This window comes from Uloborus diversus, unplaced genomic scaffold, assembly GCF_026930045.1.
Source record: "Uloborus diversus isolate 005 unplaced genomic scaffold, Udiv.v.3.1 scaffold_1159, whole genome shotgun sequence".
In the NCBI taxonomy this organism is placed as follows: Eukaryota; Metazoa; Arthropoda; class Arachnida; order Araneae; family Uloboridae; genus Uloborus; species Uloborus diversus.
This window is the reverse complement of record NW_026557831.1, coordinates 2,936-18,622: the sequence shown is the minus strand read 5'-3', so window position 1 is coordinate 18,622 and position 15,687 is coordinate 2,936. Positions and strand designations below refer to the sequence as shown.

The window sequence follows — 15,687 nt, the reverse complement described above, 5'->3', positions numbered from 1 at the left end:
AACCGATTTTTTTTTTTCAGTTATATTAATACGCGTAAGACATTTATGATATAGTTGGTTTTTGTTGTCTAAATTCCTAGTGTATAGTTAACGTTAGAAAATTTTTCTTCCAATTACGAAATATTAATGAAGTGTCATTATTAAGGCTGCTCTTCAGTGGGGAAGAAAAACGATCTCGCTTGAAAATGGGCTTTTTCTTTAAACGAAAGCAATGTTCATCAGTGAAGTGATTGACACTTCAACAACCAATAGAACGAGCGGTGGCCGATGAAAGTGTGGATCATGTGACCTGTCACATTTTGCAGGGGGACAGACCGGACGCTCCCCTGCTGTGCAGAGTAGTCGAAGGAGGTAATAGCTGACGGCGAAATGAAACCGCAGCTTTTTACAGACCCTTCCAAGGAAATTCTAGTTCTTTCCCTCTTGAGTCTTGACTACATAGGTAAAAGAAAAATTACTCAGTGTAAAAGGCGCGGCATTTTGCAATCCCGCTTGTGATATTAATTTATTTGCATTCGCACTAAAATTAATTTTTGAAACGAAGATTTTTTTCCCCATTAATACGGTTCCTGATCTCATCTAGGAAAAATTAACGAATGAATGAATATTTGCAATAAATAAATTTATAAATTCGTTTTATTTTTAGAAAAATGTTCGTTATTGAAAATTGATAATATCAAAAAAGGAAGGAAAAAAAAAGATAGCCTACATGACCACACTGAATTTTAACGAAATGAACTCCAAATTCTAACAAAAAAATATTCTTTAAAAATGGATGATCCTACTTAATAAATCTGAAAAATCGAGTGCCGAATAAAATTGGGGACTAACTAGTTATCGGTTGGCGAAATTCTTTCACTTCCTCTGCCTGTTTGCCACTCTCCCCAACCCCATCCGAGTTAGCAGAAAACATTCTTAAAAATGAAACTAGATCCTCTTTGCATAGTTAATACTTGATTGTACAATAAACATTAATGCCACTAATTACTTACATTAACCTTTATTTGAACTGATAATATTTATATTTTAGTGCTAAATTAAATACTACTTTGTTGGTTAGTTACCTGTTTTACAAATGTAGTGGCGACTAGAAAAAAATGTGGCTACTATAAATGCCTTTTCTCACCACTGGTGACCAGAAAATTCCCCTAATCTTTATCTTTGAATCCTTTTCTTTTTGAAAAAATATTTATTTATTTATCTAAGTACTATATGCAGATGAGAAGGCTACGATAGCATTTCTCAAGGGGTTGTTATGGTGAAAGTTCTTTCAAATTGAGCATAACAACGGCAAAGTCGCGGACGGCTACGGATAAGGATTTCCTGAATTTGAAAAATTAAAGATTTTTCTCTGATCTTTGTATGCAAGGGTGCTCACCCTGCTCCAAGCTCAAAGGCAAAAATCACTCCTTCCCCCACTCTCAATGTTTGTAAACTATCTTGCGTTGAAATTTTGCAATAAAACTAAACCTAGCACTTTTAGAGTCTCAGATTCCCAGTTACTAAATTCGGCAAAATACATGAGGTATTACATGCATTATATGACCAAAAGTATTGGGACACTTTCAAAAATTCACAATTTTACGGATTTCTCAAAAAATAAAAGACCAATTGCTCTCTGCTCTGTAATTTTTTTCTCATGAAAAGTATACTCCAGACGTCAAATCCAATAACAATTAAGTCTGATATTCATTTAGGGGACCAGCAACAAATAATCTGTTCTTATCATGAATCACTGTATAACGATGGCAGGAAAGTGTTGCCAGTTTGCTAACAATTCCTTACCATTCGTCGCCTATCCTAGAATTATAGAAATTCGGCTCATTAGATTGCTGATAACTTTTTAAAATTTAAAGAAATTGCGGTGGAATTTTTTTCATGGATTGTAGGATGTATCTGAGCTTTGAATTATGAACGTTATAAATTGCTATCTTTCGTGTCTGCGCAGTGAAAAATTAATAGCTTTAACTGTTCATATTTCAACAAATTTTCAATATTTTAACTTCAAATTTTATTATTATGTTTCTCTAAAATGCTGTCAAATATTTTAAAAGTTTAGTAACGTTTGACGAAATACTCTGCGTAATATAAGGCGAAAACCTTCAAAAAAATTTTGCATTTTTGAAAGAAATGCTTATATTTCCATGGGTATAAGATATACTTTCACAAAAATATAAAAATAAGTTTTTGATAGATTTTTAACTCATTTCTGAAAATTATAGCTTATTCCCAGCAATTTGCAATGAAAAATTATAAAAAAAACTTTTTTACTCAATTTGTTGTCGGTCCCCTAAATGAATAGCAGACTTAATTTTTATTGGAAAATGACAACTAGAGTATACATTTTATGCGAAACAAATTATAGAGCAATTGGTCTATTATTTCTCGAGAAATCCCTAAACATGTGAATTTTTGAAAGTGTCCCGATGCTTTTGGTCATATAGTGTATATAGTGCTTCTACTTCAACACATTGAGTTTTTATTAAAATTTTCTAATGAGTCTTGTTGGTGTCTGATCCTCGTTAGTTGTCATAATAAATATTAAGGGTTGTCCTTTTTCTCAGAAGGCACGAAAATATTACCTACATGTATATCTGCCTGAAAAAAAAAAAAAAAATCTCGAAATACTTAGATGAAAAAAATCTCAACGCCTCGCTCTGCCAGATTTTAAAGTTTTTATCGCTCTGCCTCGTTTTCATGCATCTTGCATTTAATGAATCAATAATAAAAAATAAAAAAAAGGGCAAGAAACAGATTTGCAGGAAATACATAAAGTTGAAACAAAAATGAAAATGAACAGCTTACATTTAGGAAAGCAATTATAGGTACAAGTAAGGGTTCACAATTAAAAAAAAAACAAACAAGACAAACTTTTTCTTTTAAGTTCTGTGTTACGCACTTCTGTGCCGAAAAATTATCGTATCCTGTCTTCAGTCACAGAATAAAATGAATGTTCTAATCCAATGATTATCAAGTAATTTTCATTCGTATAGAACAAAAATCTTTTTTGAGATCCCACATTTTCTATTCTATTGACTCCTAGTAATATGTAAATACAGCGAGAGAAAGGATTTAGCTTCTTGTTTAGGAGAGGGAACCATTTCTATATTTAATTAACATGATCTTTATCGTAAGCATACTATTTACTCAGAAATACTCCCTATTTTCCCAAGCACTCTGTTTGGGGGCTATGCCTTTTAATTTTCTCGAAAATAAAAATTTTCAAAATGCACTTTTAGACGATCTCTGGTAGTATTTGGAAGTAAGTAAGAGGTCCTGTAATCTTCCACCAGCAAATTTTTGAACTGGAAACGCCAAAAACACAATTTCAGGTTCTTCAATTCTGTTAGGAAACGGGGAGTTCGGAAGCTTTCCCCGAAATTTTTCGAAATAGTCTAAAAACGCAGTCTTAGTGTGATGTTGGGGGGGAGGCAAAATTTTTAAAGTGTTATAAACATGATTGTAGGCCATCTTCATTAACGTTGGGGACATGCAGGTTTTTGAAATCCAAAAATGCAATTTTAGACGACTTTTTTTTTTTTTTTTTTTTTTTTTATGGTCAAAGAAAGACTTTTCACAAACTCCCTTCCCGAAATTTTTTGAAATTAAAGCCATAAAAACGAAATTTAAGACGATCTTTAATGATGTTTTTTTAAGGGGGGGGTGCTTATGTGACCTGAAAACCTTTATGCCTGTAATTAATTTTTCTACATTGTATTAAAATGTTGATCTAGCTTCTGAGAATGAAAATAGAAAACAGTGAAAATTTGTAACCCCCATTCTATATTGTTCACATTTTAGTTAGCTTTGTCGGCAACATAAGGCTGAAAACGTCATTAAAACTAATACATACAATGCTTAGTAATTCTACCACGGTGTGTTTTTTACATTAACTGAATCATATTAAATTGCTAATATATTTTTCATGATTTTCTATGTATTTAATGAGTATGTTGGTGTACGGAATGTTTTCCGCTATTGAATTTTCCACCTCCCAAACCTTCTAAAGAAATTTGACGAGTCTGGCTCTTAAAGACACAAATAATTTTCAAAAATGTTTGTTAAGCTGTGGAAAGCACTTTATGTGTGTACCATTTGTAGTAACATAAAACACATGTAAAACGATGCAAAATACCCAGTATCTGGAATACGATTTAATCTATATATAAAAATATTTTTCTACTGGAAGGGAAAAATGTCAACTTTTCGCATTCGACAGCATTGTAACAATGTTCATTATATTGTAAATAAACAATTTGACTAAGAAATATTCCTTTCAAATCTATTTCTTTTCAAACCACAAATTTGAAAAAAAGCAGATGTTGCGAATTTAACAGCTAATAGCACGCATCTACATGGATTCACTTTCAAAAGCACTTGATTCTTCACGAAAGCCTTAGGAAAAGAGGAAAGAAGAAAGGACGTCCAGCGGAGGTCATTGAGGGGAACTAATGAGAGGGTAATAAATCTTACACCCCATTAGCTTTTACCCCTCAAAAGGGGAGGTAACTATTCTAGGGCGGGGCAAATGCAAAAAGTGAACGTATTTTGAAATTTTTTTCAATAGTTAGAACATGATATTTGTTTAAAAAATGGTCGCATTATTTCAAACAAGATCTCAAAAGAGAGCTGGAAATATTTTGCGTGTCAGGGCGTTCTTAAAATTTCGATAGCACGAGTTGCAGATGTTTTACAGAGCGAAATGTCCAACAGTACCTCATTTTCGAAGAAATTCATTTTTTCTCGAATTTTAAAAAATCGGAGAATGGACACATCAAAAAAGTAAAAACTAAAAGAAACAGACATGGTCTTGAAAAATACTCAGAAAAAAAAACGGATCCGAAAACTTTACAGGAATTTGTAAAACAAGCTCCAACTTTCCCCCCCCGTAGGTTAACATTAGATCCGAATCTTTCAGACTCTCAGTGAAGAGCACCCTTAATACTGTTCATACCTGCCACCACCACTTACTAGTTATGAAAACTAATTTTGTGATTTTTTTGCGAAAAGAAAGAGCCTTAAATTTAGATTTTGAATCAGTAAAATTATGTTTTCTCAAATTTTTGAGATGTGCCGCGATTGTCGCAATAGTATTAACATAATGGGGTTAAAAATATGTGTTTATGTCACTCTGAGGTAGGGGGAGGTCCCAAATCTTCTTTGGTTGCGCCTCTGAAAAGGATATAAAGCACTTATAAATCGGAAGCCTCACTGAAAAAAACTCCATGACATGCCAAAGCGAATAAAAAACGAACTACGGAAGTAGCAAGTCTCTTGTACATATAAATAAACTGTAAGAACTTCCCAAGAGAAAAGATATTAAAATCAACGAAGAAAGCTTTCCTGACTCAACAAACTTTAAAATAAATCTAAAAACCTAAAAAGTTTTATGCTTCTATGTCATTGAAAAATACCTTACTCAATTTATAAACTGCGGTGAATTATGTAAATATTTACACTTTCTAAAAAATTTTACTTGCATTTGAATAATTATGGCTAAATTACCATTTTGTATTTTAAGTCGTAAAAACTTTTCATTCATGTCCTTTCTCAGGTAAAATATCTAAAAGAAAAAAGATATTACGACCTGAAATTCAAAAGAAATATTTTATCGTAATCACGAAATGTTCATCAAATTTTTGTTCATATTGTTAATACAAATCGTTTAAAGTTTAGGAATGTAGTTGGTATTATTTAGAGATACTTATGTATTAGGATGAGTTAAAGAAATTTTGCTCTCATTCAATGTGAATTAACCAAAAACATCATGCATTTACGTAGGAAGATCGACCAGTAAATTAACACTTAAAAGCAATTTCATTTTAAAAAATTCATAACATAAAAAAAAAAAAAAACGTAGCGGTAGCACATGTTAATAAAACTATTTAAATTGAAATGTGGAATTCCTTTAAAAAATCCCTTGAAAAGCACAAAGCTTATAAAATTATCTACCATTAGTTGCTGATCTCATTTAACTTCGATAGTATATTACTTCAAGAAAAAACCTTTTAACGATCAAAACAACTGTCTCGATTAAAAGTGAGTGATCAAATAATCTTTGACACTGATTCAATTCAGCATATTCCAATGAAAAATGTAGAAGAAAGTTTCCTGGTGGTGACAACCAATCACAGTAGAACCTCATTAACGCGAGTTTATTTTACGCGGATTTGATTTTACGTGATTTAAGATTTGACACCTTTATTTCTTTTTTGTGTGGAGAAGCTTTGCTTTTACGCGGATGCGGCATTGTAAACAGATCAAGAGTTCTTCTCTTTCAAAATCGAAACTCCTGAGATGGCAGATAACACGTAAAACTGCATTTTGGTGGGTTAATAAGCGAGCTTGGGCCACTGGAGACATTTCTTGTGATTGGAACTCTTTCCAGAAGTAAAAATTTTAAACCTATACAATTCAGAGCACACTGGAAGAAGAGTATTTAGAAGTGACAAAGATGAACGAAACCAACGAAGATATCGACATCGATGACACTCAACCGAAAGCCTTCCATGCTGAACATTTTGAGCCATTCCTTGGAAATGGAAAATGATCTTACTGATTTGTTTCTGAAGGAAGATCCCGTCTTGGAAATGACGCGAGTGATCACGGATGATTTAATACCCCACAAGGAACTACATAGAAAGCTAATCAATGGCTGCGAAAAGAATATCAGAACCACCTCATTTTTAAAAGCACTAAATGTATACGTTTTCTTTATGCATGTTGTGCGTATGTATCGGAATAAGTACAGATTAAACTAATTACATATATTTATCAAAAACTAGAATGAATTTTTTTCCATCTATGGAACCTTTAACCCCTATTACCCCTATTTTAACACTAATATTAATAGTCAAGTCAATAGATACATTTTACCTTGCAAAAAATGGGGTCAAAGATTTTATTTTTTTAATTTGTACATATTGGTGCCGACATGGAAAAACCTAGTTATCCAACACGAAAGACCCCGGGAGAACTTTTGGGGGCCGAAAAACCACAAAAATTTATGACTTTTTTTGTTTTTTCCAAAATATATCCGAAATGGTTCAACTTAGAAAAAAGTTTTAAATGTAAAGTTTAAAGAACATAAAATTTCCTACAACTTTTGTATTTACAACTTTTTTGTAGCACAAATAACAAGCTTGCTATAGCTCTTTGAAAATAGACAGTTTTCCTCCACTCCGAAAAAAAAAGCTTTCACACCGAAAGCAAGGCGTCATAATTATTAGAACTTGAATAGAAACTTTAGTTTCAGAGAGCTTATCGACAGTTAGAGTAGTTTGAGTTTCTTGCTCCACCCCCCCCCCCCCGCTGGACACAGAGTAGCATTTTTGGCTGACAGATTAGTTCCCAATAGACTCCAAAAACAAACGATGTATTATGAAACTGAAATACATATATACACATTCATTTAAAGCACATACGACGATGCAATAATAATAAAAAAAACCTTCCCCACTGCTCACGAACTAACTTTTCTGATCTGACAGAGGTAGTCTTCATCAGACTCCAATAATAGATGATAAATTGCTATTTATAACTGGATTACACAATATATACATTCATTTGAGGGAAGTAATTCGTACATTCTAGTCTAATTATTGCAAACAAAGATGCGATTTTTAAATATTAATGTGAAGGAATGAATATTAGGCAGCTAATAAGCAAACAATCAAAACAGTCATGCATCCTATGCTCTGATACAATAATAATAATACACCCTCCCCCACCGCTCACGAACTAATATTTCTAGTCTGACAGAGGTAGTCTTCAGTCAGACTCCAATAACATATGATTTATATTGCAGTTTGTAATTGAATTACATAATCTTCTCATTCACATAATTCGTACTATCTATTCTATTACAAGTGAAAACGTAATATTCGAAAATATAAATGTGAATGAACAAATATTAGGGTGATAATAAGCAAACAATAGACATAATAATGCATAAATAAAGGTACAATAGTAATACGTAATGAACACTTTGAAAAAATTCTGCAGAAACTGACTTTTTGAGGCATAAAAAACTCAAAAGAATTACCTTTCAAAATGAAAATCCAACTGTAGAAGCTTAATACAGATTAATTACAGACAGAATAATACAGATCTAAATTACAGAGAGATTCATTCGACCTAAAAGCAAATAGAGAAAGGACAACAAAATACGCTGTTTATCTTCTTCGAAGCCGTTTTGAAGGTCCAGGTTCTCCCGGTTCAGAATCTCTAAGGGGTAGAAAGAAGCTGTGGTCCTGTAATTGTTCATCTACTTGTTGCGGTAATTCCAAAAGCTTCAAAGCAAACAAATCATCTTCTTCAGCAGTCTCATCCAAAGATGAAATTTCTGCAACATTTTCACAATTTGTGCCACTGCAGTGGTTGCACGTGCTGGAGCATTTTAAACCTGCCTTGTAACAAGAACAGGCTCTAGTACAATTTTTCTTGCAGGTATTAAGGTACAATCTTCAAAAGATTCTGAGTAACTGAATCTCTTTTCGTGTCAACATGCATTAGACCTTGCATTCTGCGTTCCCAACCCCACTTCTCTGGATCAATAATGTTGCTCAACTAACTTTGAATTTGGTGGTAGAACCGATATGAGTGATAACGTTAAGCATCCCCCCCCCCTCTCCGCACGTTGGAGGTAGCCCTGAAAGATTTATCTTAGCCCTGTACTAGTTTTATAAAAAGATTAAATTTGCAAAGTATCCAAAGATAGGTTCAAATACTTTACCGTCACCTGTGTATAATATTTGCAAAATGTTTTCTCCAGCTACAGCTAAGGCATCATGATGACAGATTGGGTCCCTAAGTACTTGAATAGCTTCCTTAATTTCAGGAGTTTTTTTCTTTTTTGACTATTTTGTACAACTTAATTTTGTCTTGGCCAAAGATTGCCGAAGTCGTATCACACCCACTAAACGCATGGATGAAAAGAATATTGCTGGGGTCAAACTTAAAAGATTTAGTGGGGAAAAAAACAAATCACAAGTATTCCCTCTTCCAGGTTTTAAAAAGAACAAGTTGCTGAAAGGCTGTCCTAAAGCTGTCATCAGCACCAACAAATCTATATCCTCTCGCCCACTATAACAAAGTTTTCAGTTTCTTTTGCCTTTGAAAGATCAGTAAGTAAGTCGGCATCATCTTGAGTCGGCCTGACTTCAATGCCACACTCTTCGAAATATGTCTCAAGAAGTTGAATAAGACTATTCTTTTTGTTATAATTTGTCAGAAATCTTTCTTAAGGGATTTAGTTAACATGTTAGGTTCAACCATTACTTCAAGGGAAGAGATTGATTGCTCATTGATATAGCATTTGTGACAGGCAGTGTGAATTGTCACTTCTTTTAAGAACTTCAAAAAACGCCGATGTTCTTCATTTTGCCGTTTTGCGCTGCATCTTTGAAGATTTTCTATTCCCTTTTCCTTCACAATCTTTATTTCGCATTCACGCAAACTGATTTCGCAAATAAAAATAATAATAATAATAATAAAACACCTTGGTCAGGCGTAGTATTCATTTCTAGGGAAAAAAATTGTAATACAGAACACACAAATTGATAAAACATACTCTGGCTCAAACGCTGAAGTTACCAACATGAGTAGTTATTAAGTCGATTCATCTCATTTGGAGAAAAAAAGGGGGAATGGAATGGGGGTGTTTTGTTTAAGTTAAAGGGAACGGAGGCATTTACCCTCAGCTGTGAAAGACAAATGATTTCCAAGGTCAGACTGCCGGCGTTTCTCCTTTTTTCCTCCGTTATCCGATGCGCTTTCACGCACTTCGCTGCGGAGGTTCAGAAAAAGTGTGACTTTCAAGAAGCTGTAACTCGCTTGCTTTTCATGCTACAAAAATGTTGTAATGACAAAAGTTGAAGGAAATTTAATCCTCTTTAACATTTGCATTGGAAGTTTTTTTGTAATTTTAACCATTTTTGAGATATTTTGAAAATACGACGAAAAGTCACAATTTTTTGGGGGTTTTCGGCCCCCAAAACTTCTCCCGAGGTCTTTCGTGTTGGATAACTTGGTTTTTTTATATTGGCACTAGTATACACAAATTTAAAAAATAAAATCTTTGACCCCATTTTTTGTAAGGCAACCCGTTTTTTTCTACCTATTAACTGGACTATAAGTCAACTCACGCGATTTTAATGTACGCGGCATTTCCGTGGGACGTACTTAAAACCCAGATAAAACGAGAGTGTACTGTATTTTAAACTAAACATGATGTTAGTGTTATCTTATACAACGAAATAATATTTTGTGCGGTTTTTGGTATTTAAAATCACTCGTTACTCGTGTTTTATGATTCAGTTTTGTAATTTGCTATCGCTCAGCGGGAAAAATGCCACCTACTAAAAATATTACGTTTCTTAAAAAGCATATCGTACATTAGAGCATGGAGATCCTTTGCTATCAGACCGTTGGCATGTCTAAAAGCTGGTGTCGTCAGTAAGGGTGAATGGAAACAAGGGTTAATGAACTCAATTAGCACGCTGAAGTTGATTTTTAAAACAAGATACTAGTGAGTGGCAACACGAAGAAGATGTTACGAGAGTTCTGCGAGTTTCCAAGCAATTGTATGGCGTCATCATTGTTTGAAGATGACACTGAGAATTTTTTTTTTTTTTTAAAGCTTAGCGAACTTAGTTTCCTTTTCCAGCAGATTTACAGGTCCGAAGTAATTGGCTTCAACTCCTTTTCTTTGTCACTTCGAAGGTTGTTAAAATATTTAGTTAATCTCACCTTCCCTGTTATTTTGGTGTAATATTTAGGTGTTTCAAATCATAGCTATACTCGGGAGTAAATGCAATAAGATATGCCCGCTTTCCTGTTTTTTAGAAGATTAAATTTTGATGTAAAATTGACTTTTGTGTGAATTTTTCATCAATTTGGAACACAAATTAATTTTTTATGTGATTTTAAATGATTTCTGAGTGCATTTGGAGAGTTCAGCGGGTCGCATGCAGTCTATGGACAGCAGATTGAGTATTGTTGGTGTAAAACTTTTTTTTAATTTTTAAACTGATTATGCATACATTACGATAATCCATCACCTACATCAATCTCATGAGGAAGGAAACCATTGCTTTTATTGACCCCCTTGTCTTTGGGGCAAAAAGGAATTACGCTGGGGTAAATGTAAGTATGATTTCATTTTTTAAGAAAGTCATTAGGTACAATTTTTCATGCTCAGTTATTTCCAGAAAGTGTAACCAATTGTACTTCCTAATTCATCCAAAAGAAAGGTAGGATCTAAAGTTGAAGCATGAAAATTGTGTTTGCCTTTACCCCCTACTGATCCTACTTTACTATTCCCCTCCCCCAGAAGTCACAACTGCTCACCTTTTAGTAAGTGTCCTATACCGATCTTGCCCTGCAGTATCCCACAGATCAAGTTTTACTTCTTTTCCTTCAATATTCATTTGTTTATGAAGACAATCGATTATAGTGCTAGTCTGAAACTCTGGAGAGAAAAAAGAAAAGACAAAGAGCAATTTTGAATTATAAGATATACAATTTTGCAGATCATTTAAAAATTGTGATTTGAAGTTCTTACCTTTGAAAGTTTGTGTTGTAAAGCGCAAAAGCAAAGAAGTTTTCCCCACACCTGTACAGATAAAAACGCTTAGTTAAAACCAAGATTTTTTGTGAAAAGTATGACCTCTCAATTTTCAGTATTTTCGTTAAAAACATTAAAATGTTCACTAATGCTGGAGTAAAAAGTCCATAATTTTGACTTTAGGGGTCAACTGTGATGAAATTTGATGTTCAAGCCTCAAAATATCAGTTGAATGTTTTTGGAGAGGGCAGAAAGTTGAAATTTGGAATACATGCAGTAAAATACGCAGATGTTTTAGATTTTTGATTCAAAGAATCTTCATTCGCTTTTTGTTTGGATTATACTATGTGTAAGCGGATCACATTTATTTCATTGCAGCTTGACCACCCTATCCAACAATATCTTTGCTGAAGCTATGCACTGCAGCATCGCATCCCACAGATGGCAAAAAAGAGACGAGAGATGAGACAACCTACTCGCTCGAGTCCTTTGTTTTGCACTTCTTTCGGTGCGAAATGTAATTACAGTGAAGCACCGTTTATACGTTTTTGAAGGGACTGTATGAAAAAAGCGTACAAATGAAAAAACGTATAATTGGTATAGGTTAATGTATATTAGACTCTCCAGGGACCAATTTAAAAAACGTATAATTGATAAAAACGTATAAAAAAGAAACGTATAAACGGTGCTTTACTGTACTTGCAAAAAGTGACCAATACTGGACATTACAGATGTAATATTTTTTCTCAAATCAAATAATATCTTCTGTGACTTTGACCTCAAAATTTCAAAGTTTTTAGCAAGAACGCAAAATCTCAGATTTTAATTACACGAAAAAAACTCTTATATTTTTGCGTTAAGAGACGTGAACTGTCTAGCCCAGTCAATGAAGGTAAAAAAAAAAAAAAAAAAAAAAAAAAAAAGCTTTGTCGCAACGAATTTATTGAAAGCTGAATTTTTGCAGGATGTTAGCAAATGAAGTATACACTAAAAAAGTACCAAGTCCCTACCCCCATCCCCTCCGAAACATTGCAAGAGCAGTACTATGATTATACGCTTTTCATGTCGCAACTAATTGGGAAAAGCTGAATTTTGGCAGGATGTATACATAAAATATACACTAAAAACCACAAAGTCCCGACCACAACCCCTCTTGGTTTCCTCCCACCCCCTCCGAAACATTACAATAGCAGTACTATGATTATACGCTTTTTGTGTCACAACTAATTAGGGGAAAGCTGAATTTTGGCAGGATGTTAGTATATAAAATATACAATTAAAAAAAACGACAAAGTCCCAACCCCCCAATTCTTGCCCCCCCCCCCTGCTCCGAAACACTGCAAGAGCAGTACTATGATTATATTTTTTTCGTGTCGCAACAAATTAAGAGTAAGCTGAATTTTGGCAGGAAGTTAGTAAATAAAGAAAACACTAAAAAAAAAAAAACACAGTCTCCACCCCTACCCCTCTTGCTTTCCTCCCCACCCTCTCCAAAACACTTTGACCATCAAGAGCAGTACTATGATTATACGCTTTTCTTTTCGCAACTGATTAAGATAAAGCTGAATTTTTGCACGATGTTAATACATAAAGTGTGCACTAAAACCTTGACATTCCCGACCAGAACCCCTCTCGCTGCTCCCCTCCCCCCTTCCTTCCAAAAAATTGCACACTGATCATTTCAGTACTATTATTATACGCGGTATAGCTTGAAAATTTTATGATGTTACCGGAATATTCCTTTTTTTTTCTTTTATTTCACTCCTAACAATATTTAAACCAGTGGTGCCCAGTCTAAAGCTCAGGTGCCGTATCCGGCCCACGAAGCTGATCCGTGTTGCCTATTTTGTGAAATGTTACAACTCGAAGAGCACGATTAATGACAATGTTACAAATTGTTAGACAAATATTTAGAAATTGGTTTTTGAAAAAATTGTTGGGGAACACTGATATACACAAATTCTGCAAATTCTGAAACATACACTTTTTATGTAGATAGCTCATTTTACCAACTTAATCATATGCAGAAAACTCACAATAAAAACCAAAAAGTAACTTCAACAAATTAATAGCTTTTTATCATTACGTCTTGGAAAGAAATGTTTGAATAAAATTTATAGGTAATAATATGATAATAATCATTTTCTTGAAATGGATCAACGATATAATGACGTTCACTTAAATTTTTTACTACCATAATGCAATTATTTGTTACAAAAGTTTATAATTCGTTTGTGTCGGCGATAGTCTACAAAATAACGTTAATGCTTGGTTAACTATTTAAGCTGTAAATAAATCAGGAAGAATATATTTTAACAGATATTATTTTCTCGCAGCGGATATTATTAACGTTTAATATTACTTCTGGTTATATTTTTAAGTCTTATATAAGGGGCTATCTTCTAATATTTCGTTGGTTTGGTCCGAACTATTGTTACAGTGCATTCCACTACAGTGTCCACTCATAGACGTGCAATCGAATCTAGCTTTACGTCAGGTACAGTTTGAAACACATGTTTTCAAATGCAAGATATTAATTGGAGAAGTTCACTTGAAGCAGCTTCATGAAATTAGGATTCAGTCGTCAGTTGCAAGAAGTATAATGCCAACCCCACTCTTCTGGGGGACGTTTAAAACCTAACCAAGTTTGTATCTAGTGTTGACCCTAAAAACTCTGGTGGAAACCTTAAAAAGATGTTGACGAGTGACGTCTGAAGTTGGTGAAAGTTTTGATAAATCAAAAGTGGACTTAAGGGACATTTTTTGCGATTACTTGCTTTTCACAAACTTTTATTCAAACTTGGTTAGGTTTTAAATTTCCAGCAGAAGAATGGGTTTGGAAATATATTTCAAGCAATAGACTGATCCCTAAGATCACGACAATTACCTCTGCTCAAAGTGAAATTCTCCTACTCATATCTTGCAACTGTAAAACATTGTGTTACAAAATGTAGCTATCTTAAAACTGGTTCGATTGTTACAGTATTTCGGACAAAGCCAACAAGCTGTTAGATGACCCCTGATAAAAAAAATTGTAGTTATAATAACTTAATGCTTTTTTGTTGTTGTTGTTGTTGTTGAATGCAACCTGTTTTTCAGAAACCAGTTGCAACATAGTCCTCGAGTTGTTACATTTCGCAAAACAACGGTTCACACTGATCAGTTTAATTGCCCGGATGTGACCTGTGGGCCGTAGGTTCGGCACCACTGTTTTATAATATTGTAAGAAGTGAAATAAAAAAAGGAATACTCCGGTATCATCATTAGTTTTCGAGCTGTAAGCGTATAATCATAATACTGCTCTCGCATTGTTTCGGACGGGGCGGGGGGGGGGGGGAAGCAATAGGATTAGGGACTTTGTGTTTTTTAGTGTATACTTTATATATTAACATCTTGAAAAAAAAAATCAGCTTTCCCCTATTTAGTTGGGACACGAAAAGCACATAATCATAGTACTGCTCTTGCAATGTTTCGGAAGGGGTGGGGAAGGGGAGGGGGAGAAAGAGGGGGGGGGGTCGAGACTTTGTCTTACTTTAGTGTATACTTTTTGTATTAACATATTGAAAAACATCCGCTTTCCAAAAAATTAGTTGCGACACGAAAAGCGCATAATCATAGCACTGCTCTAGCAATGTTTCGGAGGGGGTGGGAAGGAAAGCAAGAGGGGTGGAGATCGGGATTTTGTACTTTTTTAAAAGAATACATTACGTACTAACATCCTGCCAAAATTCAGTTTTCCCTTAATTAGCTGCGACACGAAAAGCGTCCAATCATAGTACTGTTATTGCAGTGTTACGTAGGGGGATGAGGGTGGGGGGAGGGGGGAAAGAGTGGTGAGGGTCGGGACTTTGTACTTTTTTAAAGAATAAATTATGTATTAACATCCTGCCAAAACTCAGCTTTTTCTTAAGTAGTTGCGACACGAAAAGCGTACAATTATAGTAGGGGAGAGGAGGGAGGATTGGGACACTTTTCACATAAATGATTCTTATTCATAATCCTCTAATTATTCATAAATGCAAAAGCTCACATAATAAACTTGCATATTATACCTACATTTTTAAAAATATACACAATGTTTAAACATTTTATTATTTTCACTTTTGACTAATTACAAATTT

At 34.1% G+C, this 15,687-nt stretch overlaps 1 protein-coding gene across 1 annotated transcript in view; it reads right to left on the bottom strand.

Annotated features, from left to right (window-relative positions):
- The window catches only part of LOC129232334 (ras-related protein Rab-1A-like), a 33,152-nt gene extending 21,543 nt beyond the window's left edge, over nt 1-11,609 (bottom strand). The window contains exons 1-2 of the mRNA XM_054866486.1: nt 11,564-11,609; nt 11,350-11,470 (exon numbers count right to left, since the gene is read on the bottom strand). Coding sequence (XP_054722461.1) covers nt 11,350-11,429 — 80 coding nt within the window. The 5' untranslated portion in view covers nt 11,430-11,470; nt 11,564-11,609. The remainder of the gene's footprint in view (nt 1-11,349; nt 11,471-11,563) is intronic.
- Between the last annotated feature and the right edge of the window lie 4,078 nt (nt 11,610-15,687).